The 26,424-nt window shown below is 39.0% G+C and overlaps 1 protein-coding gene across 1 annotated transcript; it reads left to right on the top strand.

Moving 5' to 3' along the window:
• Window positions 1-1,422: 1,422 nt before the first annotated feature.
• On the top strand, window positions 1,423-25,893 carry LOC131220862 (thaumatin-like protein). The gene is made up of 2 exons (XM_058215717.1): window positions 1,423-2,138; window positions 25,182-25,893. The coding sequence occupies exons 1-2, from the start codon at window positions 1,466-1,468 to the stop codon at window positions 25,787-25,789; spliced, it is 1,281 nt and encodes a 426-aa protein (XP_058071700.1). The 5' UTR covers window positions 1,423-1,465; the 3' UTR covers window positions 25,790-25,893.
• Window positions 25,894-26,424: the final 531 nt, after the last annotated feature.

Here is a 26,424-nt window from a genome sequence, read left to right on the forward strand (position 1 = left end):
TTCGTGCATGCGTATGAACCATCATTCTCTATCAGATCACCAAATCTTTTATCTGCGTGCGTAAGGCAGTCCGTCTAAGCGCGGATACATGTGCCAACCTCACTTAATCCCTTAAGATCTAATCCGTCCATCACGAGTGCCCGGCTGGTGTGGACGCTCCATCCCATAATCAACTGGACCATACATCAGGTGGGCCAATGTGTTTAGAAAGGGGTAATTAAAGAAAACTCTGCTCAAGCACTTGATTTGTTTTGGACATTTGGACGAGCATGATGATCTGTGCTGGTTTTCAAGAAAGATCATCTCAATGGTGGGACCCACCTGATGTACGGGTTAGATCTTGAACATACCATGCCAGGTTGGCATATATTGTGCACTGTATCATCTGTATATACATTAGCTTGCTTACACTAGTTGCAAGAGACTGCAATCCACGTGATATGAAATATCCAAACCTCTGGATGAAAGTCATATGGACTCGGGTGCGGACGCGGATTGCGTCCTAACCCCGCCTGACTCTGGCCACGAACAGGCGGTTCTGTGGGCGGGCCCACCGTAATGTATCTGTTTATCCACGCCGTCCATTCCTTCTCTAAAGATCATTTTAAGTATATTTAAAATAAATGAGGTAGATCCAACGCTCAAGTGGACCACACCAAAGATGACTCTTGTATTTAATGTTTTGTGCATCTAATGCAACCCAATATTATTATTTGGTGTGATCAACTTGAGTGTTGGATCTGTTTCATTTTTGTCCACATACCTTAAAATGATCTTAGAGAAGGGATGGACGGCGTGGATAATCAGATACTTCACGGTGGGCCGGCCCACAGAACTGCCCGTTCGTGGCTAGAGAAGGCTGGGGTAGGACGCAATCCGCGTCCCTCGGGTGCGGCCCATTCCATATGGTATATGACGTGGTAAAGCCATCTCCCGACAGCACACGTGGCAGATTATATAACTACAACCATCCATCTGGTGGCCCATAATATGGATGTCAAATATTCAAAGATACAAACAGATTGGATGATCCTATCAATTTAATCAGTGGTCTTCAAAGTAACGGTATGAAATAGAAGTATTTAATGGTCAACATTAAGTTCTGATAAATGAAGAAAATTAAGATCTAAAATTATCAAATGCATGCAATGCATGCAATTCTCAGACAAAGATCCATCCATGATTATATTCACAAGATGAACGGTCCAGATCAAAAACAAACCATGCCACGTGTACTATGGATATGTTGCTGAACCTGATTAAGGTTCTCGATCCATCTCCTACTATATCATAACCTACCGTTTTTCTCAGAAGTGCAATTCTTGTGGGGCCCACCAAAGTCAAGTCAATAAAAATACACTATAATTATCCACGTGGAACATACTCCATAGCCACCCTCTCTTTTAAATATCTTCTCACTCTCCCCACAAAATCACAAAGGCCCACCATCTCTACACCTCTCATCATGGCCGTCCAATCACACCTCCCTCTCATCTTCATCCTACTACTCTCTCTCTTCTTCACCCTCACCCAAGCAGCCACGTTCGATATCCGAAACCAATGTCCGTACACCGTCTGGGCCGCCGGAATCCCCGGCGGGGGCCGCCGCCTAGACCAGAACCAGTCATGGACTGTCATTGCAAACCCAGGCACGACCCAGGCTCGCATCTGGGGTCGAACCGGGTGCGGCTTCGACAGCAACGGTCGTGGCAGCTGCCAGACCGGCGACTGCGGTGGCCTCCTTGACTGCCAGGCCTACGGCCAGCCGCCCAACACACTCGTCGAGTACGCACTGAAACAGTTCAACGACCTGGATTTCTTCGACATCTCGCTCATCGATGGATTCAACGTCCCGATCGAATTCAGCGCAGTATCCGGCGGTTGCAGTAGAGTGACCAGGTGCGTCGCTGATATCAACGGCCAGTGTCCTGCCGAGCTCAAGGTCCCAGGTGGGTGCAACCACCCGTGCACCGTCTTCAAAACCAATGAGTACTGTTGCAACTCTGGTAACTGTGGGCCCAACAGATTTTTCAGGTTCTTTAAGGACCGGTGCCCAGAAGCCTTCAGCTACCCCAGGGATGATCCGACGACCAGTACATTAACGTGCCACACTGGTGCAAACTATAGGGTTGTATTTTGCCCGTGAAACTTTTATGTGTTGGGAGATTGGACAACCATGCATATTATATTTGTGTTAAGGTTCTGAAATAAGAATATTCAAAATCCTGGTTTGGGTTTTAGAAGACTCTAGTGCAATAAAATTTGTGCCTATGTGAGCATGTCACCTGTTGTTTTCTCCTTTTAAATTTTTATATGTTGTATTTTAAAAAAGAATTTTAAAATAAAGTGTTTTAAAAGTTTAAAATTTTCCTTTACTTCTTGTTTTAAAATAATTTTTGTTTTTAGTGCATCTCTTATCCCATATTGAAAAAGACCAAAGAAAAATATAAGTATATAAAAGAAGAGTTTTGTATGACACTTGAGCCCCTTCTGAGAGGTATGCGAATTTGGTCCAATTTGAGAGCTATTTCATCAACTCGAACTTATGCCATTGACTACACACGTGTGTACCGGTCCGAGTTTGGGTCTGGGTATGAGTCTATGTGAGCACTGAGAATACACTTATACTAACAGTTTGGATCTAACATCCTAATCATTGTATATATGTAGACCTCTTTTTTCCGAATTAATTCATTCAAACCAACAATTTTTTTTAATATATATTCTTTAATATTCATTTAGAGTTGATCCAAACAACGAAAATGAATTTACATATGCTAATAACTGTAAACATTATATCCTGAATACCTTGTCCAATGAATATATGACATATATATTTCTTATGAATCTACTAAGGACATTTAAACTGCACTAGAAAAGAAATATGTCCTTGAAAATACAGGATATATGAAATATACTATTAAAAACTTTCTTCATCATAAAATAATAGATAATAAACCTGTCATGAAGCAGATTCATGATTATCAGAATCTGGTATATGAACTAATGATTGAGGGAATGAAAATGGACAAAATATTCTTGTCAGGAGCGCTGATTAAAAAGCTCTTCCTTGATCATAAAAAAATACAAAAATATAATAAAACAGAAGAAAAAATAACATTTTTTAGAAAATATAATTGTACACATAAGAATAGAGGAGGCTAACATAAATAGAGACCAAATTAAAAATACAAATAGATCTGTATAAAAAACTAACCTAGTGGAAACAAGTCAGGCACAAAAGGAAAAAAAGAAAGAGAATTGTTACAACTTTGGGAAGTATAGACATCACTTTAAGAAGTGTAAGCTAAAAAAGAAAATAAACAGCCAATTTAAGAAGTCAGGCAAAAATAAAAATATGTATGTATCAAAGACTAACCTAGTGGAAACAAGTCAGGCACAAAAGGGTAAAAAGATAGGGAATTGTTACAACTTTGGGAAGTATAGACATCACTTTAAGGAGTGTAAGCTAAAAAAGAAAATAAATAGCCAATTTAAGAAAAATTGGCCATGTAACTACCGTAAGAAGCCTATACATTATGAAAATGAATGTAAACTTAAGAAAAAGAGTAAAAAATCTCAAGTCAATTTCAATGCAGTTGAAGAAAATCTGGACATGGTTGTCCTTGTAGTGTTCGACATATTCCTTGTAAACAATATGGAATAGATATTAGATACCGAGATAACTCGACATATATGTAAGGATTGAAGCATGTTTACTTCTTATCCAGTGACAAGAGATAAGGAACAAATGTTCATGAAAAATGTTTGATCCTCTTCAGTTGTTAGAAAAGGAAATGTTATTCTAAAGCTTACATTGGAAAAGACTTTAATGCTAAAAAATGTGCTGCATGTACTTGACATTCATCGCAACTTGGTATCTGATTCTCTCCTCAATAAGGCTGGAGTTAAACTAGTATTTGATTATGATAGCTTGTAATGACCAAGAATAGAACTTTCATTAAAAATGATTATTGTAGTGATGGTCTGTTCATTGTAAACATTTCTTATGATAATAATAAAAAATTCAATTTTGTTTATAGCATCAAATCTATTTTATTATGGTATAGTAGATTAGAACACATGAACATATAGAATCCTTGAAAAGAATAAAACAAATATGATTACTACATAACATTTCAGTCAATAACTTCAGAAAATGTGAAACTTGTACATAATCTAAGGTTTTTCTTTTTTAGAAAATTTTTAAAATCTGTTAGTAGAAGTTTTGAGTTATTAGAATTGATACATAGTGACTTAGGTAATTTTAGAAATTACATATCTAAATTTTGCAAAAGGTATTATATAATATTCATAAATAATTATTTTATATATATTGGAGTATATTTTCTAAGAAATAAATATTAAGCTTTAGAATTCTTCATTAAGTATAAAGTATATTCGAAAACCAACATAGCAGGAATATTAAAAAACTTAGATAAAATAAAAGAGGAGAGTATGAATCTTCTCAGTTTAGAGAACTCTATGAAAAGAATGAAATATTTTATGAAACTACTACTCTGTATACACCAGAATAAAATGTAATACTTAAAAATAAAAATAGAACATTGAAAGAAATGATAAACGTTATGTTAAATAGTTCTGTTTTACCATTTAATACGTCGGGAGAAGCCATACTATTTGCATGTTATATACAAAATAGGATACCTCATAAGAAAACTGGTAAGACGTCATATGAACTATGGAGAAATCACTTATAATTATAAATATCTTAAAGTGTGAGGATTTTTGACTAAAGTAGGATTACCTGAAACAAAGAAAATTAAACTAGGTCTTAAGACAATTGATTGCTTGTTTATACGATATGTAGAATACAGTGCAACATATATGTTCCTAGTTTTGAAATCTAATGTTAATTTTTTAAATCCAAACACAATTATATGAGTTAGAGATGCAGAATTTTGTAAAAAATGTCTTTCTTATGAAGAATAGATCCATAGAAATAAAAGAAATTAGTGGGTCTGATGTTGTTTCAAGTATTAGAAGCATAAATGTAAATAGTGAGGTAAAACCAGAATCTAGAAGGAACGTGAGAGCTCGAAAAGAAACCAACTTAAGGGATAGATTTTTTACATTCTTATTAGAAGATGGTCCTAAGGCCTATTCAGAAACTACTAACTCTCTTAATGTTTCTTTCTGCAGAGAAACTATCAATGATGAATTAGAATCGATCATTTTGAACAACACCCGAGAACTCGTAAACCTTCCTTTTAGGAATAAGCTTATAGGGTGTAAGTAGGTGTTTAAAAAGAAACTCAAACCGTCTATAACTAGAATTACAACAATTAAGATATTAGTTGCAATAACATTCATAAACAAGACAGTAGTAAATTAAATGGATATTAAAACAATATTTCTAAATAGAGAGTTAGAAGAAAAAATCTACATAGAGTAATCAGAGTGTTATATAATTCCATAAAGGTAAAACAAAGTGTGTATATTAATCAAATCATTGTACTATTTAAAACAAGCTCATAAGCAATGAAATGAGAATTTTAACAATGTTATAATCTGGTAATGATGATATCTAGTAAATGATATAGATATATGTATATAAAAAATTTTCTAGTAATGATGATAATCTGCTTATATGTTGATGATATGTTTATCTTTAGAATCAATGTTAAATTAGTCAATTCAACTAAGAAACTCATGTCTTCTAACTTTGATATGAAAGACTTAGGACAGGCAAGTATGATATTAAGTATTTAGGTAATCAGAAAAGATGATATCATTATTTTATCTCAATCTCATTACATTGAGAAAATATTAAAAAAGTTTGATCACTTTCACTACTTACCTGTTAATACACCTTATGATCATACTGTGCATCTCAAGGAAGATACATGAAGTAGTGTATCTTAGCTTGAATATTCTAAAGTAATTGGTGGCCTAATGTATTTGATGAATGGTACTACACCTGATATTGCATTTGTAATAGGTAGACTAAGTATATATAGACATAATCATGGATATGATCATTGGAATGCATTGAATAAAATATCAAAATACTTGAAAAGTACTGTTGCATAGGGTATTCATTATACAAGTTATCTTCCTGTGTCATAAGGATATAGTGATACTAATTGGATCACCAATTGATATGAAATGAAATTGAATATATACATGGATATGTTTTCACCTTTAGTAGAGGTGTGGTATTTTGGAAGTCTACTAAACAGACTTGCATTGCTCAGTTGACTATGGAATCCGAGTTTGTCGCCTTAGAAATGGCAGGATCAAAAGGTGATCAATGGATTAGAAATCTGTTAACAGATATACCTATGTAGCTAAAAGCTGTGTCTGTTATATCTATTCACTATGATTATCAATGAGCTATTGAAAGGGATAAGAGTAAAATATATAATGGCATAAAAGTAGACATACTAGATTCTAACATAATATTTGTCACGCCTCAAATCCGAGGACGCACAGCTTCCGTGATGCCCCGAATTCGGCACTCGACTTCCATACACCAAGTCCTAAGTTCGGCGTACCATAAGGAAGATTTTTGACTGAATTTTTTTTTTGGTATATGCATATAATAATACATGAGCATGAAGATCCATGATTAAAATACCAAGCAACACTCTCCATTATAAATCCTGATAGTTACAAGTACAATGCTTTCTAAAAGTTACACAACGTCAACATTGCCAAATCGAAAAATAGATGCAATGCATCGAGAAAACAAAGTCTTCCAAGCTATTCCAACCCTGAAAAAAAAAAAGAAAAATAGGAAGCTTAGGCAAAAAGCCTAGTGAGTACACATGTGTGTGCAGTGTGTCCTACATGCAAGCAAGATAATATGCCATGAGAAAATCATATATGTGAAAGACATGTAGCATGTAAGGTATGATATCAATGTCAATGCAATGTATATACATCATAGTAATACTCTGAGTTAATGCTACTAGCATCACCAAGTCATATTTTCATTTCTCATATTTCATTTCTCCTATATCACGGCCATAACCGTATTACACACATCCGTAATCACATCATCATCATCATATTGTCATGCCATAATCATACAATATCAGAGTACACAATACAGATCAGCTATGCAAATGAAGAGTCAAATATCAAATGCCGAGGATGCAATATACAATTCCTGATGAGTTCATGAATGCTGTCAGCCATATCTAAATGCAAAAGCACAGTAACCCAAAATGTCGTATGTCATGGATTTAATGTAATATGCAGTGCGAATGGAATGACCATACTGGAGTGTGAAGTCGGGATGATAGTACGTAGTATCACAGGCTACGGGGTCCATCACAAGGGGCTTCTATCCAAACTAGTCTCATACCTAAGTTGGATAGTTAAACTCAATGTGGTAAACTCCTGATCTCAGGTTAGTCGCACGCCCCAACCGAAATCCTGGCCATTGCGAGGGTACACGTAATAAATAGTTGTGCACCATCAGCCCAAGTGGATAGTGAATGAGTATGCAACTCCTAATTAATAAGTCCACATATTAGTACAGTTCCTCTCTGGGATCATCACCGGAATTTAGTACACTCCAAATGGCACTGTCTCTCTCCCAGCAGCACAGTCCAAGTGAGCGTAAGAAATCTCATTATCTGCCTGGCCAATAGTCTGTCAATACCTATTCGGCACGTCGACAGCGGAACCATTCACGAGTTGGTCAAACTCAGCCTAGTAATGCCCCCTACTCTCGGGCGGGTAAGGCCACACCCCCTCCCAACCGACCATGACATAGTGGGAGACACGGCCTCCTGGTATTCGGTACTAGGGTACTATGTATCTACTCGGTCTCGACATTAGGGCGTCTCCTGGCCTCAGAGGTTTAGAGATTTTCACCCAGGAACATCTATGGCGCCTGTATGCTAGAACCAAATATTTTCGATGTCCTATCTGGCCATCCACGATATGCCTGTGGAGGCTACGGCCCTAATGTCGCTAGGGCACAGAATGCAAAATGCATGAGTCATACAATACAGCCATGCATCAATGCTGTGCATACCGTGCACTCATATGAGATAACCTCCGCCTATCAGGGAGTCTCATAACAATCTGCCCAACGACATATGTAATGGTCAACCACATCTCATAACAAACATGTAGATGATGCTTATGGGCATGTATGATGATGCTATGCTGTCACATACTCATAATCAGTATTAATAACCAGCCTCAATAATCGACTTCGACAATGTGGACATTCAACCAACATTACCCCCAAGAAATTACCCACATAAACATCAATACATACATCATGGTAAAATCACATGTCACATCGGCCCTCAAATACATCGCTTTGGGTCTCATACAAGGGCCGCACATTCATTGCATTGGGCCTCACTCATGGGCCGCATATACATCACATTGGGCTGTATCATATGTGCACTACACATCGCAATGGGCCTCGGCTCATGGGCCATGAATACACCACATCAGGCTTCACGACCCATGGGCTTCAAATACACAAGAGGTGAGCCTTACACATGAGCCTCAAATACATCACAATGAGCCTCATCATATGGGCCGAAAATATATCTCAATGGGCCTTATCCATAGGCCACGAATACATGGCTACACCAATTATGATAATTCTTATACTACAACCACTTCACACGTCGCATAGTTAATGGCTCATATCTGGTGCTGCATAGTTAAGGGCCAAGAGCCACATTTCATCGTACCATTTACGGTTTAGAGATCACAGCGTATAGAATACAGGACCTTGATAGCATTAGCTTGGGTAACATAACCCTACATCACATTCGGTTTAGTGTACAACTTAGTTATATGTGATTCAAGTGGCGGTATCTATATCGATAAGCACAAACCTATGTTGTCGAATGGTCATCAATGTCACTTGATTTCATACGGTTAGGTGGCCTTGTATGTATTTCACATTCATACAATTACATGACTACATATACTATATATACTCCACCATTGCCTATGATTAGGTGGCTATATATACATCAAATACCTACATGATTAATGGACCAAACAGGTATATCACACCCCCATACCACTAGAGTCTACATATTTATTATAATTAAACATGTTTAAGGGTTTAAACATAAGTCACATGATCCTATTACTTAGGGTCGTACTCTAACCAAAGTGCCAAGTGATCAAGGGCTATCCATAATCAGCCCATTTAAGGGATTAATCGTCATTACTTCAAAAATTACAATACCAGTTCGTCATATGTTTAACACATGGAGATTACAAACTCTTGTCTAAGAGGTCCAATGGTTGGCCCAAACAAGGCTACCACTGATGGGCCCACATGGCGTTCACTCAAAATAGGCCTTAACATTCTTGGGCCCACACATCAATGGAATTTACAATGAGTTCTATGTGGTGGAGCTCATAGGGCTTTCCCATGAGGTTAAGTCGTGTGTGACCCACTTAAGACTTAGGTCTGCTTTGATTCTAGTCCAAATCCTAAAATGATATGAGGAAGTGGATGGTCCGCATGGATTAAATAGATACACCATGGTGGCCTTAGGTTGGATTCAATAGTTAAGTCCTTATTCTCACAGCCTTGTATTGTATGGTCCAATTCAGGTTGGATTGACTGATCTTTGGGACAATGCCCTAAGGGGACCCGGTACATGGGCTAGATAGGTTAAATATCTAATACATCATCAGGATGGCCCATAATAATTTTTTTTGGTAATGAGAGTTCAATTTACATTATTTCATAATGTACGACTATCTAATCATTGGATGGGCCTGAGTCTTGGTAACATACCGTCAAAGGGATTGATAAAATAGAAAAACGATGAGGATCTTGAATATAAATCATGTCATAACCATGGTGGATTAAGTGACATAACACCTATATCAAAGTGAGCCATACTACACACAAGTTGAGAGGGTTATCCTTCCTTAAATATTCATAATTATTTGTTGGGCCCACAAATGTGTGGTTCATAAATCCAGCCCATCATTATGTGTGTCCCACTTGTTTGAGAGGTTAGACCAAGTTTCAGATACATCTAAATTTCAGGTAGACCTAACACATGATTTTACATGCTCGATCTTCGAGTTGTACGAATGGTTCAAGGAGATCAAAGTTACATGGGTCCCAAAGTGATGTATTTATTACATATGTAGAGTTCATCTATTTATTTATTTGTTTATTTATTGTAGAGATCATTTTATAGTATTATCCAAAAATGAATCATATCTAAAGATTATCTGGACCTCACCACAAACAGTAGTGGAGATAATGATTTCACCGTTAAACAATTTACAGGGCCCACCTTAATATTTATTTTTCCATCCAATTTGTTTATAAGGTCACAAAGACCAAAATTAAGGGAAAAACTAATTTCATATTGGTCCAAAACTTCTATGACCCAAAAAGGGTTCCAATGGTAGACGTTCAATCCCTGGTGCTTTTGTAGTGTGGCCCACTTGATAGTTATATCTATCTTTTTTTTTTTTTTTTTCTCAAGCCTTAGGATAAGCTCACCAAATGGATGGATGGTTTAGATATAACATATACCACATGATCAGACCCATAAAATTGCTGATTTATTAAGCTTCATTAATTTATTTTTATTTTTATTTTATTTTTTGATGGTGTGGGCCACCTGAGTTCCGTGTATGGCTGAAATTTGGGGGTGGCCCATTTTTAAACGGGACCCATCAAGTACATGGGACTGATGTTCGACACACATCATGGTGGGGCCTGTGGTGGGGCCCACCTCTTTCTAGCGACAGCAGAGACGCTGCTTGCTGCAGCGTCAAGCGCTTGGCAGATGTTGTTTTGTTTTTTGTTTTTTTTTTTTTTTTTTCATATTTGGGGCCCACAACAAGACGATCCAGTCCATCTGTTGTATGTGTCCTATGTGGTGGAGGGGTTAATCTAATTTTTAAATGCATAAAAATTCCAAGCGGGCCCCAACAAGTATTTGTATATGTTTTAGCATGTCTTTACATGATTTTTAATGGTGTGGCCTACCAGAGAACTGAATTAGTTTCATTTTTCGACTCAATGACTAAAATGAGTTGGAAAATTGGATGGACGATATGGATTAAATATATAGAACATGGGGGAGGCGTTGTGGGCCCACAGCCCCTGCCCTCTTCAAAAGCAGTAGGGACGCTGTCGCTAGCAGCAACAGCGTCCAGCCCTCTCTCTCTTCTCTTTTTTTTTTGTTTATTTATCTATTTATTCATTTTTTTTCTCATTAAGATGGGCCACTTAAGAGATCCAATCCATCCATTGTGTTGGCTGGATCATTGTACTCAATAAATCTTGGCTGGATCATTGTACTCAATAAATCCTTTAAAAAAATGTTATGATGGGAATCAAACATCAAATTATGTCCAAAAAAAGTTTCAATGGTAGACACCCTTATTCCACCTGGTATGGCCCACTTAAGTCTTATATTAATCTGATTTTATAAATTATATTTTTTTTGGATTCATATCATAGAATGAGCTGTTGGAGCAAATGAATGGTGTGGATCTTTCATACGCATCTTGGAGTGTCCTGCTACGAACCATGCCCCCCTTTTCTTTTTCTTTTTTAAAGCAACAGGGATGTTGCTGGTCCAGCGCTGCTGACGGTGGCAACCTTTGTTCGTGAGCAAGCTAATATTTATGTATCCCATTCATCCAGATCCTTGTGAGATGGTTAACATGTTGGATGCCCAATAACATCATGGTGGGGCCCACGGTTGGTGGGACCCATACAATCTCCAAATCAAACTGATTTTAGTGTTTTCGCCCCATCCAATCCATTGGACAGTATGAACGGTCCATATAACATGTACTCCTCAATGTGGGGCCCACATTAGTAGATATCATAGCTACACTATAAGAAAGAGAACAAGGATACTCACCTTGATGAATTAGATGGATGGAAGGGACGGAATTGATGAAGTTGATGGCCCACCAAGATCACTCCTCTCTCTCTCTTTCTCTCTCTCTCTCTCTCTCTCTCTCTCTTTCCATTGTAGGAAATGGTGAAAATGATAAGGGATGGAGGGGTATTTGTAAAGAAATATGATTAATGTTAGGTTAGGCTAGGATTATGAAAATTAATTTATAATTTGTAATTAATGGTGGGTTAAAGAGACATGGGATGGCATGGTGTGATGATGTCATGCTTAAGGTGTGGCATGGAAAAGAGTTGACTTGAGGTGTACATGAGAGATGAGAGGTATGCGTGTGTGACATCACACACATGAGTAGACATTCTCTCACCCATGTGTGGCATGTACATGTATGCATGACATGTGTTGTGCACATGTGTGAAATGAAATACATGGTGCCATGTGCATATGATACACTAATTATTCTTCACGGCGTATCTCACTAACGGAGTATCATGCCGACACACGGGTGGTACCTCCACGATCGCGGCGATGAGGTGGTCGATATGAGATACGTTTCGAGGTCTTGGGGTTCCGGTCAGTTGGGTGTGTACTATGAACGGTCAATCCAGGTCTAGCTAAGGGCATCGATCATCATGCACATATGCATGAAAAATAGTACCGAATGGACCAGGTGTTACAATATAATGAGATACATTTAGAATAATGGAGTCATAGTTGTTCATTTCATATGATCAGAAAAGAATCTGATAAATCCTCTGACCAAAGGAATATCTAAAGGATTATACATGGAATCATCGAAGGAAATTGGGTTAAGCCTAATAAAATGAGCTACTAGTGTCGACAACTCAACTTATATAAGTGGAGATCATATGCGATAGGTTTAATAGGTAAATAACAAGACATTAGGAGACTAAGAGGGACTGCAGAGAACGTATCCCTTCCTACGGTGTACGTGGTGCAAGTAACAATATGTGAGAGGGTGACTTTTTGTACTTTTAATGAATCCATAACTAAATATAGTGGTGTATCCAATTGTTGTAAACACTTGATGAAATTCACCTATATGAGTGTGAAAGTGGGGCTACTTCCTATTAGAATATATAAACAGTTTATCTGGAGCACTTATGAATATTCAGGTAAAGGTGCATGGCCGAAAGGCCTAAACCGCAAAACTAGTTATAGTGGAAAAGTTGTGTAATGGTTTGTATAGCCGTCTATACTTAAATGGTCAGGTTAATGACAGTTAGTTACCCGATTCCTATAAACTTGTCTTGTTAATTCTAAATGTCGCTTAAATTCGGATAGACATCGACACTATTACACAACTTTTATATCTTATATCGAAGTGTTTCGAATTTGAAACATACGAAGGATTGTGTTTTTTTAAGAAAAGAATTTTAAAATAAAGTATTTTAAAAATTAAATTTTTTTTTTTGTTTCCTATTTTAAAAAGTGTTTTGCTTTTAGTGTATCTCTTGTTCCACGTTATAAATAACCAAAGAAAAACTATATAAGAGATGAGTTTTGCATGGGGCATGAGTCCATTCTTAAGGATAATTTGGTCCAATGGGAGAACTATGCCATTAGCTCAAACTTATGCCATTGATCACACATGCATGTGCGCCGAGCCGAACCGTGCTGTGTAAGGCCATGACGGGTCCGGTCGGGGTCTATGCGAGCATTGAGAGTACGCTTGCACTAACAATTTCGTTCTGTATTTTGTGAGTATACTTGCACCTATCAGTTTTGCGTGAATTTTAAACCAGGGACACATCTATTCCGGTGGTTACACAAATTAGGTTCAAATCCAACAGACTTAACCCATTTGAAATGATGTTTTAAGTACCTAATTGTGGTTTATATATAATATACTCATTTTTCGAATTAATTCATTCAAACCAATGATTTCTTTATTTGTTTCTTCAAAATTCATCTCTAATTCAGTATGGTTTTACCAACTGAGTTCATTGTCGAGCTAACTCACTTTAGTTAAGTTTTGCACACTAGTTCGAGCCCGTGTACAACGAGTGCACTGTTATGACAATGTAATAGTTGTTTTATCATGGAGGCTAACTGTGCAAGATTCATGTTGCACTTGCGACGTAATCCAAGCAGGACATATTTGGTTTTAAGCTAAGTAACTCATTCACGCCTCGACTTAAATAAATAAGTCATATTTTCTTACTTTATTTATTATTTAATTTTTTTCTGAATATTATCTATAGTTTTCAACACATTATATTGTAGTGGGCAGCAATGGGTCCTGTAGGGTGAGGGCTGGGGCCCTTAAAAATGTTATTCGGGCCAAGTCCAGTCTAATGCCAATAATAAATAGCCCAGTCCAATAATCAAGTCGGTCACTATTATATAAAAGAAATGATGGCTAGAAGACAATTATAAGTGATCTCATTCACCTACATGTACATGTAGTGTTGGGGGCCTTGCACAAAACCTTAGGATCTAGCCTCCCGAAACAAATCAGAATTATGGAATAATAATGCAATGAACTAAATCAAAATATAAACCACACCACACTAGGGATTTTTACGTGGAAAACCCTCAAAGAGGTAAAAACCACGGGACCTCTTCCAGATCAACAATCCACTATAAAGCAGAACGTTACAACCGATCACAAGCACACACCACTTGGATCAAACCTTCTTCACTCACGCAGGAGTGGATAAATAATAATAGAAATAAAGAAGACGGAGAGATCTCACCGATTACGAGGACGTGAAACCGTTGAGATATAGTAGATCACCTCTACGAGCATAGCCTCCCTTCCACAAGCTTCCTCTCTCTCTCTCTCTCACACCTTTGATAATGCTAAGCCCTTTAGCAAAATCCTTGTAAAGCTTTAGGAAACCCTAGAATACCCTGGAATACACCCCAATCCCACATATACCCTTTTATATAAGAATAGAAAGAGGTAGAATCCAAATAGGAAACAAAATCCCGTAATCACATCTGCGAAACTCTTCGATGATATCGAAGGTCTCTCGATAATAGCCTTCGATATCATCGACGGTCCTTCGATGATATCGAAATAGGACCAAAACTATCCAGCAACTAGGGGTGAAAATTTTCAACAATTATCGATGTCATCGAATCACTCTCGATGACAGCCTCGATATCATCTAAAGTCCCATCGATAATATCGACAGGACCAAAAAACTGTCCAGCGACCATCGGTACAAAATCCAGCAATTATCGATGATATCGAAACTGGTTCGATTTCATCGAACCCAACAATGAGGAGAAAATCCCCATCATGTAGTTTAAAAACGCTTTTTGATTCTAGGTCATGTTCCTTTATGGCTCTTAGTTAGTTGGTTTTTGGATTGGATTCGGCTTAAATTTTGAATTATCTATGTTGGAATTATTTAAAATTTTAATTTTATTTCGAGCCTGGCTTATTGACAGTTGTAAGTTTCTATGATCAAAACCCATTAGACAATGCAAATGATCAATATGGACCGTATATTAGGTACCCCACACACTTCATCCTCAATTATGAAAAAAAAAAAAACCTATGTGTTTGATCTAAGGGTGACTAGGATCATTATATAAAATTAGGACCAATTAACAATTTGAGTCATCTATTTGGGGCAACCTTGAAGGATTGGTTATCTATCGGGCAATTCTAACCATGCCATTTATGGATTGAATGATTGATGGATATAAAAATCAAGGACTACTTGTACTAAATTGAATTATCCAATCTAATGGTTCTTATAAATCGATCAAGTTGTCTAACGGTTCCAATGCAACTAGGAGCATAGTAAGTTGATCCGATAGCACTGGTTAAATTCTTCTATTAAAAACCATGACTAGACATATGTGATTATTCACTACCATTTTAAGGTGGCGATGACTCCTCGACTGCATGCTTGTTATAGTTTTATCATTTATGGCAATCTGGACAATCCAATCTATCAATAGGTTGTGTATATAGCATAATGCAAAGAACATACTTTGTAAATGATAATTAAACATCTAAATTTTATGTTGAATTTCAACCTCTCTCTATATTATACTTTACATCAATGTTTTGACATGCACAATTTATATGGTTAGTGATTAACTTGATATGACATCACCAGATCCAACAGATGGAAAGCTGACACTTGGCAACACCACCATATGAAAGATCAAGACATGATCCTTGAAACCAATATGATTGATAGAATGAAATTGTGAGAGACCAAAATGGCCATCTCTAATGGACATACGTTAGATGGTCGAGGAGACCGAAAGCATGTAATGATCACACAATATATGTGACGAAACATAAGCAGCCATCATTTATGTAATGGCCTAAAAGAGTACGTGCAATTGAATAACTAGATGATGGTAATATGATCTACGACACATGGAGAAATGTGATTGACTACGCTTAGCTAACGATCAGCTTAAAGCATAGATCATAAAAAGTTATTCTTAAATAGAAGCATAATCATTCATGTCTATTAATTAGCCAATATTTTAAAAAGATAACATGGAGATTGATTCTAAATACAATTTTTCAGCGACCGCCCTATTGGGATATAAATAAAGTAGAGAACAAATAGCTCCAGGCTCATGCCAATCCAACACAATTCTCTTATATAGCCCAATGCTACTTCTCTTTTGTTTCTCATATATACATATCTTAGTTTAGCTTAGTGTAACTCAGTCCTGATCTAGCTCCTCCATTTCTTTCCAGTGTAGTGCTGCAAGAAGTATGAACTAATTAAATTGTTTATCCCTTCACCTTATGTCCACAATCACACTTTTGGACTGTTAGGAAGATCTCTAATTGGTTTTGAACAAAAGATTGATAATGCTTAGAGATTTTGGCGGTTGTCTCACCTATGAAGTTTGACCACACAATGAACAAACAATAGTCTCATCATGATTGTCTTGCCTACAAAGCCTAGTTGAGCAACTTATAAACAAATGAATCACTACATATTGTCGATGAAGCACGATTCTAAGTGGTGAACAAGGAATTGTTGGCAATGAGTACCCCAGACGTGAAGTTTGGTTTCAAGCGACCAAAAGACTATTACTCCAATTGTCTTGCCTACAAAGTATATGGTTTCAAGCATGAACAATTTGTCTTTGTCTAATGGCTATCTCGCCTTCGAAGCCCAATCATTCGACGAATAGATCATTGAAGACTTGACCACCATCAATTCTCACGAACCACTAGTATCTCACCTACAAAATTCAGTTGAGTAGTGAATAGAATATCTTTGCTAAATGATCATCTGACTTACGAAGCCCAGCTAAACATCAAGTAAACCATCTTGCCAAGTGATGAAAAAATTGTCGTTAACTATTCCTTTATTATTATTATTAATTTTTTGTCTTTATGTTGATTGCTAACATTCATTTAAATACCAAAAGAATACTTTCAACTTAAGATCATTTTTTTTAATTAATATTGTCATATCGCTGAACTATATAAGCTATTACGCATTTACTTGAAAATCATTTTATTACAAAGGTAAAAAGAACTAAGGCTGTACACGAACCGAGTTAGGTCGGTTAGCTTGCTCAACTCGACTCGAAAAAGCTCAATTCGATTCGGTTTGAAACTGAGTTCGAGCTAAGTCAAGTTGATTTTTTTAGCTCGAAAAAATTTCGATCCAAGTTCGAGCTTGGCCGAGCTCGACTCGACTCGAATTGAACCCAACTCGTATCGAACTTAGATCGAACCAGTTCGGTGACTCAGTTACTTTGATATTGATGTTGCTCACCAAGTGTTTGATGAAATGACCCAACCAAGTGTCGGCTGGTGGCAAGGAAGGTATGTATGTGAAACAAATACCCATTTTTCTTGATTTTGATGTTGCCTACAAGGTATTTGATGAAATACCTGTAAAGCCCCTTCTACTGGTTTACAAACAATGAGAATTTGAAGGTGCAGTCCATTTGTTTGTGAAAATGCCACAGAGGCGAACTCAACTCCATCTTGGCTCGAAGTTGGCTCGAATCGGCTCGAGCTGCTGACCGAACTGAGCTGAGCTGGCCAGTCAGGCTCGAGGACGGAGCTGAGCCGAATTCGAGCTGGGGTTAACTAGTGGCTAAGCCGAGTCAAGCTGTGCCAAGCTTGACTCCACTTGACTCGTGTACACCTCTAAAAAGAACTCATAGTAAAGATAAACCCTCCTTGCAAATCACTTGATTATTTGTAATCCGTGGCTAGATGGATAGCCCATGTCCATTTAGCACATGAGGCCATGAGCGTTCAGTTTAATTTTAGTCGTGTTCAACCTTGGCACGCCTACACATCACACAAATCAGCTTAATTTGAGCCAAACGATTAGGACTTTTATATGGTGTGCCTCACAGTTTGGACGGTCTAAGTTGTTGTACGTGTAGGGTAAGTGTAGAAGGATCACAAGTGGGACAGGAGTAGAAAAGACACGAGTGCTTGACCAGATGCAAGTCCGCTCATGCAGAAATAGATATTTGTATCCCTCATGGCATATGTACTATATTTCTATTTTCCACACACACCATATCAGGATCCCTTGTCAGGTGTGTCCTACCATAACATGCCCTCGCCCGAAAATCAATCCGGTCCACTCATTCGATGGACAATAAATACAGACCATTGATCATATTTTGAACCGTTCATTTTCCCTGATAAAAGAAACATGGCTTAGTTTTTTCAGTCCATCTATTTTATTTTTATTTGGTAAACTTGGGCCCACCTGATGATCTAACTGGCCTATACGGATTGGATATCACGTCTGCATGCCACCCTACCATGTAATTGCGTGTAACAAACTCTTCTAACCTTATCGAAGTTTGCTGGCATACATCCCAATATATTCTAGCACTGTTCGTTGGGTTTTATAGCCTTTGAATGTGGTCCATCTTTCAATTATCCAAACCGTTTATATCACGAACCTCACCTTTTATTGGGGGAATTTGGCAAATAAAATATCATAATTGCATTATCTCAACACTATAATTTTTTGGCTCTTTTGGTTTGATGATGAACGGTCTTCATAAAATTCATCTCTTAATAGAGTTGAAGTACCAAAGACAGTAGATATTTCGGGCAACTAACCATCTAATAGTATTCCTATCAAATGAACCGTTTGGATCATTGAAAAGTGACCAAAATCCAACCACGTGAGTCCGGATTTTCTTATTATAATACATTAGCTAGAACGTATTCTACCGAACCGCAATCTCCAATCTTATCACCGTTTGGAAAATGGAGCTTTCTTGGCGGCGGCGGCTCGTTTGCGTGACTTGACCGAAGCAGGCTGCGTGGTGAACCCGGCGCCACGTAGTCACGCGGTGTAAGGACTTTGGGACGCAGATTTCCTGCGAGACCTTTCGGTTGGAAGTACTTGCTATAGATGGGGCCCACCATGATGTATGTGATAAATCCACTCCGTTCATCCGTTTTATCAGGTCATGTTCTAAAAAAGGAGAAGATCCGACGCTTACAGCGGGACAAACAACAGGCAACAGCGAGGTGATCTACCGTAAGGCCGTAGAAGTTTTGGATTGGACTGATATTTCTATGTTTTCGGTTCACGGTGTGAACGGTTTGATGGCATATAAGCATTATTGTGGACATAGGGAGGTGTAACTATAGGCATTTCTCTCCCCACTTTTTTTCTTAGTGCGGGACCCACTTGAGTTTTCTATTTGCCAGCTAGTGCTCAAACATGAGTTGGCAAAATGGATGCATGGACGGGTTGGATTTCTCACGAATACCTTGGTGGCCCACCTAGCTGCTAGCTACAGTAACTTCACTTGAGAGTGTAGCAGGCAATTCACGTCCAAGTCTCTGTGGGGCCTACCATGGTGTATGTTTTTAATCTACACACCGTCCATCCACTTGTACTGCCCATTTTATGGAAGGGTCTCAAATTTGAAGGATATCCCAAGCTCAAGGACATCATACCAGGGGAAAAGGTGGGGGTTAAAATCCTACCATTGAAAACTTCTCAGGGCCACATAAGCTTTCGGTCGAGCTGATATCTGTGTTTTACCCCGTGAACAGGTTGGAAGATAGATAAATATTACTGTAGATCTGAAGAAGGTTTCAATGGTGTATGTCATTATCCTCACTATTTTCTGCAGTGTGGTCCACTTGAGATTTGGGTATGCTTCAGTTTTGGACTTATGTCCTAAAATCATCTGGAAAGATGAACGAATGGCGTGGATAATATATATATATATATTATAGTGGACCCCACAGAATCTTTAAACCACGTAAGCAGGCAATGTTAGGTTCACCACGCAATCCGCGTCCGGTTATGACCGGGTACCGGTACGGTTGCGGTGACCCCGACCACAGTACGGTATGAAGGGGGATTTCATTGTGGATTGAATATTAGATGATGATCTGAGCCGTTCATGTTTTCACTGCTGTGTTATGGAAGACACTACCTTCCAATGATATGAACTTTTGACTCTTGGATTTGAGTATAGTCAATTCAAACTTTACCTTTTAATATTCCAAATTCATCTTCAAACACACATCATCCGTTCAACAAATTTTTCCTAGGGTAGACCTTGTATGGTAGAATTCAACGGTTCAGATCATGATTTAAGATGAAATAATGTGCCCTATCAAAAGCCATCCTTCTAGAATAAGCTTATTCCACTTGGGCCCACCGGGGTGCGTGTAGCATCGTTCTTTTTGCAGGGAGTACTTAGGATGGATGACACGTAATGTATGGATTAGATGGATGGCGCATACACAACACGGTGGGCCCACCATAGGAAACAATTTCCAACCATCAAAAAAATTTACATGGGTGGATCACGTGATGTTGGTTGGATCGGCCCTACTTTGGGCCGTCCAATTTTCATGATGGGATGAATTTGATGAAGAGGTTGGGTGGGCCCCACACTAGAATTATCTTGTTTTCGAGGACTTGCAGAGTAACCTGCTTAGTTTCTTGGCGTGTTTGATTTTTGTCCGTTGTAGTACTTTTTCTTTTTTGCTTTCCTTTCCTTCAATCCACACAAGCCAAGCGAATATAAATGACGCAGATTGCCTGGGGAGGTTTGGCCGCCTGCGTTGGGTAGGGTTTGATGGGATTGCATTAGTACTCCCATCTGATCGACCGGCATTGTATGTTTGGAAGAGACTTTTCAAACTCGTGAACTGGCATCTTTGGGTCTCCTGCCCAAACTGCGGGACAAGGGTGTGTATTGGGCAATCTTCCATGGATTGGGAGAATCCCGCAATTATTCACCTAAATGCACGGTGGTTTGCATCATACGTTGGTGAGTGAAAAGAGCTAGCTCTGTGAGTCCTACCATGATGATAATGGTGAAATCCATGCCATCCAAAATGATGTTCGGGTCATTTCAGGGCATCTATCGAAAAATGAAGTTGAGTAGGGAATGAAATGGACTACAATGGGATGGACCACAACCGGGACTGAACCGTTGCATTCTCTGGTGTGGTCCAGTGGATCTATGACCTGCCTCATTTTTTAGGATCATGCCATGGAATAAACGGAGGGGGAAATGGATAAACGGCGTGGATATTTTATAGTTATGTCACAAAAGACCGCACATGAGTTTAGCAATCCCGAGGGTATTTGTAAAATGACTTTTGCAATTCATGATATCTTTTTCAAACATGACTTTACTCCAATCTCACTGGATAAAAGGTAATCTTATATCTTCCAAACATTGCACTAAAAAGCATGTGATATACTAAATTCATAAACAATATCTTACACATACATTAATTGCTACTTTTTCAATTCCATCTACTTTATTCTCACCTAATGCAAGTGGTCAAACGGGCCCCTAGTGTTCAACGCATTACCAGTATTATGTATGCGTGGAAATCTCTGTTTTATCCACGCCGTCCATCCATTTTCCAAATAATTTTAGAGCATGTGTTAAAAAATGAGCATATACAAATTTCTAGTAAACCACACAGTAGGAAATAGTAGGGATTAAATGCCTGCCCTTGAAAACTTCATTAGGGCCACATGAGTTTTGGATCCAGCTGATATTTGTATTTTCCTTTGGCTAATAAACATCATGGTGGGCCGTAGGAAAATTTCTACAGTAGACGTCATTATCCCCACTGCTTCTTTTAGTGTGGTCCACTTGAGCTGTGGATCTGCCCCTTTTTCCACTTATGCCATCTAAAGATCCGGAAAAATGAATGAACGGCCTGGATAAAACACATACACATGGTGGGGCCCACAGAGCTTTTCCACATTGCGGACGTTGCTGTGTCCACGAAGCCCAAATTGGAACGATTACATAGGATTGTAATGAAAAGCGAGTGATTATCGGGATGGTTAGTAAAATAAAAATAAAAATCCATTTGATCGATCTACACCGTCCATTATGTTCACAGAAATCGGATAATCCTATCAGTCCCAAAGGGGACCCTCTCTTTGAAAGCCATCCGTTTTACAAGCGTGGATGGGATAATTAGGATTCTTTGAAAAATGTGATTCTTTTGAACCACAAGCCAGCCAAGATGGACCTCAGGTAATAGATGGTTCTAATGGTTGGTTAGCCCTATTCACGATAAATGATCTTGACCATCCATTTCATAGGCTTCTAATCAGATCGGTCCAATATTCACATCAGATCCATCTTCGCGCGCTAGCCTAAGAAATTTGTAGTGAACGTAATGGACAGCCCAGATCCATCGGTTGGACTGTCCAAGTGTCCCAAACCAACTAGGAACACTATAACGTACAGTGGTTTTGAGAGCACTGGATCATTTCTCGCACACCACTACATAAATCTCTTGTCTTCTCACCGTGGAGACGCAAGTGGGCCCCACCAAAGTCAAGTCAACAAAGTCAGGTGAGTCCCACCAAAGTGGCAGCGGATTACCTGCAGCAGCACCCGGCACAGGGATATCCCTGTGGCACGATGTGAACCAAGCTCTGTGTGACCACTGTGATGTATGTGTTTAATCCATGCCGTCCATCCTTTTTTCTATCTCATTCTAGGGTATAAACTCAAAAATGATTCAGATCCAAAGCTCAAATGACCACACCACGGGAAACAGTGGGGCAACAAGGCCCGCCGTTGAAACGTTCCCAGGGCCACTGTGATGTTTTATTTGCCATCAAACTTATTCATAAGGTACACGCAGACTTGGATGATCCAGAACTTATTCAATCCTCACTGTTTTCTATAGTGTGGTCCACTTGAGCTTTGGATCTGTATTATTTCTGCCCTCATGCCCTGACCCGGTTTGGCTAGTTACAATGCCACCAAGCAGGTGGCTAGTAGGGCTGAAAGTCGGGCGGGTTAGGCCGGGTTGGTGCTCAACCCTAGCCCAACCCAAGGTTCCTGTACCTCAACCCTAACTCAACCCAACCCAACCTTGGGTTGGGAATTCTCAACCCAGGCCCAACCCAAGTGGGCTCGGTCGGGTTGAGCAGGTTGGTCGGGTAGATATATGATAATATTTCCATTATTACGTTAGCCTATTATATTTTCAATACACATATTTTTTTTACCTATAATTTTATTAATTATACTTGTAGTTATTCATCATAAAAAAAAGTTCATTTTTTCTAAACAAACAAGCTAATATAGAGGACAACCACTCCTTTAAAATTGGTATTATGTATCAAGCAATCTATTTAGGAGAGAGAAATTAATTTGGCGTATCTTGTTAGCTTGAGTAATCAGAAGTGACATAGACCAATGAAACCCACCAGCATTAGAATTTCACATGCCTTCAACACAGAGGATCCACACTATATTGTAATTAATTTATAAGGAACTTAACATATTGATCGAGTTCGGGTTGGGTCGGGCAACCCGAGACCTCAACCCGAACCCAACCCCATTTTATCGAATTGGTATTTGTATATATGGCCCAAGCTCGAGACCAAACCCGATACATCCTGTCCAAGCCCAACCCAATATCGGGTCGTGTGACTCATTCGGGTTGAACCCGCCCAACTTTCAGCCCTAGTGGCTAGTAGTTGGTGCTATATGTGCCCACCATGGTTAGTGTGGATAACACCATGGTTTGTGTGTTTTATCCACACCATTGATTCAGTTTTACACATCATTTTAATGCTTTAACCCCAAATTGCGACTGATCAAAATCTCAGGTGGACCACATCATGGGAAAAACAGTAGTGATTGAATGTCTATCATTAAAAACCTCCTAGGGCCCACTGTAGATTGGGTCATATAGGTCTAGATGAAGGTAAAAAACAAATATAAGTTTGAACTAAAATTTTTGTAGCCCCAAGAAGTTTTTAATGGTGAGAGTTCAATCAACACTATGTGGCCCACTTGAGATTTTGACCTACCTCAGTTTTGATTTAGTAAAATAAAATTATATGAGAAAATGAATGGACGGAATAGATGAAACACATACATCATGTTGGGGCCCACATACACCGACCACTAGCAGGGTGAGTAGCCAATTCGTTTCCGGTGGGAAGCGGATTGGCTGGGGTACCACACATCAGCTATATAGCTCCTGTAGATACGTGCAAGTGGTGCGAAGACGAGCGCCACGCTCCTCATGCTCCGAGTTGTACAAACGGTTCAAAGGAGATCAAAGTTATATGAGCCCAACAATGATGTATTTATTATATCCACACCGTTCATCCATTTTTTTGAGATCATTTTAGGGCATTAGACAAAAAATGAATCATATTGAAAGCTCAAATGGACCACACAAAAAATAGTGGGGTGGATAATTATTTTTACCGTTAAAAATTCGTAGGGCCCACCATAACATTTATTTTCAATCCAATCTGTTAATAAGGTCACAAATACATGGATGAAGAGGAAAAAATTTTCATATTGATCCGAAACTTCTGTGGCCCCCAAAAGGGTTTCAATGGTATACGTTCAATCCCCCACTGCTTTTTGCAGTGTGGTCCAATTGATCTCTATATCTGTTTATTTTTTGTCTCAAGAATTAAAACGATCTCACAAAATGGATGAACGGTTTGGATATGACACATACCTCATGATGGGACCCACAGAACTTGCTTACGTCAATACATCAGCTATATAGCTGGTGTGCGGTACACCAGCCAATCCGCTTCCCCTGTGATGGAAGCAGCAAGCAATCCGCTTACGTCAGGTGGGCCCCACCAAAGACAAGTCAACCAAGCTACCAAAATAATTCCACGAAACAGTTCCATCCATCTATCTATAAAAACTCACCATCCCCACAACAATACTCCACACACCGAGAAAGAAAAGCCCCACCTACATTTTACAAATATACGCCCATCTTTTTGATAGATCCATACATGTCTCTCCCAAACCTCCCTCTCTTTCTCTCTCTCTTCCTCCTCCTCCCTCTCTTCCTCACTTCCACCCATGCAGCCACCTTCGAGATCCGAAACCAATGCCCATACACCGTCTGGGCCGCTGCAGTCCCAGGTGGGGGCCAACAGCTAGCCCGGGGCCAGTCATGGACCATCACAGCAAACCCAGGCACGACCCAGGCTCGCATCTGGGGCCGAACCGGGTGCACCTTCGATGGCAACGGTCGGGGCCGTTGCCAGACAGGCGACTGCGGCGGACTCCTCCGCTGCCAGGGTTTCGGCCAGCCGCCCAACACTCTCGCCGAGTACGCTCTCCGGCAATTCAACAACCTGGATTTCTTCGACATATCACTCGTTGATGGCTTCAACATCCCTATGGACTTTAGCCCTGTATCTGGCGGTTGCACACGTGGCATAAGATGTGCGGCTGATATCAACGGTCAGTGTCCGGCCCAGCTGCGGGCCCCGGGTGGGTGTAACAACCCATGTACGGTTTTTAAGACAGATCAGTACTGTTGCAATAGTGGGTCATGTCAGCCCACTGACTACTCTAGGTTCTTTAAGACCCGTTGCCCAGATGCATATAGCTATCCTAAGGATGATCAGACCAGCACGTTTACTTGCCCATCTGGTGCTAACTATAGGGTTGTGTTTTGCCCATGAAAGTTCTCAATCTCATGAGAGTGGACGACTATATCATGTATGTCTAAAATAAGATGTTTTGAAATCCTCTTTTGGGTCTCTCCAAAGACAAATAAATTCATGCATCGTATGTATGATTACGTGCTTATGTTATAACTGTGGTTATGGTTTCTATGCAATTTTGCATGTGCAAGTTCCGCATCCTTCCTCTGAGGGTGACAAATACAAAAGATACATTAAAATGAGAAATGCTCACATCATGGTCTAAGTGGATCTCATACACACATCACAGGAAAAAATAAAAAATAAAAAAAATCAAGTGCAGCTTGAGTAGAATTACTTTGTCTCAAAGTCTGGTTTGCTGGACTCGTAGGTAAGTTGCTATGGGCTAGACTATAGGTTAAGGTCCAATCGAGAGATAACTTCCAACCTTTCATGTGTATATGACATTTGATCCATCTAATAAGTTGTCCATCATGAGCATCACCTTTTGAAAAACTTTGCAACAGCCACTCATTGAGTGGACCAAACTTATATATGGTGTGGACCACTGATGTATAGATACTACTAACTATTGCACCAGGCAGTCCTTGTGGCGGTGCCAACTTGTTGGAAGGAATGGATGTCACCTGCCCTTAATAATTTATAAGTTATCA

Source organism: Magnolia sinica, chromosome 12 (genome assembly GCF_029962835.1).
Source record: "Magnolia sinica isolate HGM2019 chromosome 12, MsV1, whole genome shotgun sequence".
Classification (NCBI taxonomy): Eukaryota; Viridiplantae; Streptophyta; class Magnoliopsida; order Magnoliales; family Magnoliaceae; genus Magnolia; species Magnolia sinica.

Excerpts from the sequence above, each read along its gene's own strand:
- LOC131220862 (XM_058215717.1), top strand. The coding sequence starts at position 1,466 with ATGGCCGTCCAATCACACCTCCCTCTCATCTTCATCCTACTACTCTCT. Across the intron at positions 2,139-25,181 it reads AAACTATAGGGTTGTATTTT|CAGCCACCTTCGAGATCCGA; the intron begins GCCCGTGAAACT and ends CTTCCACCCATG.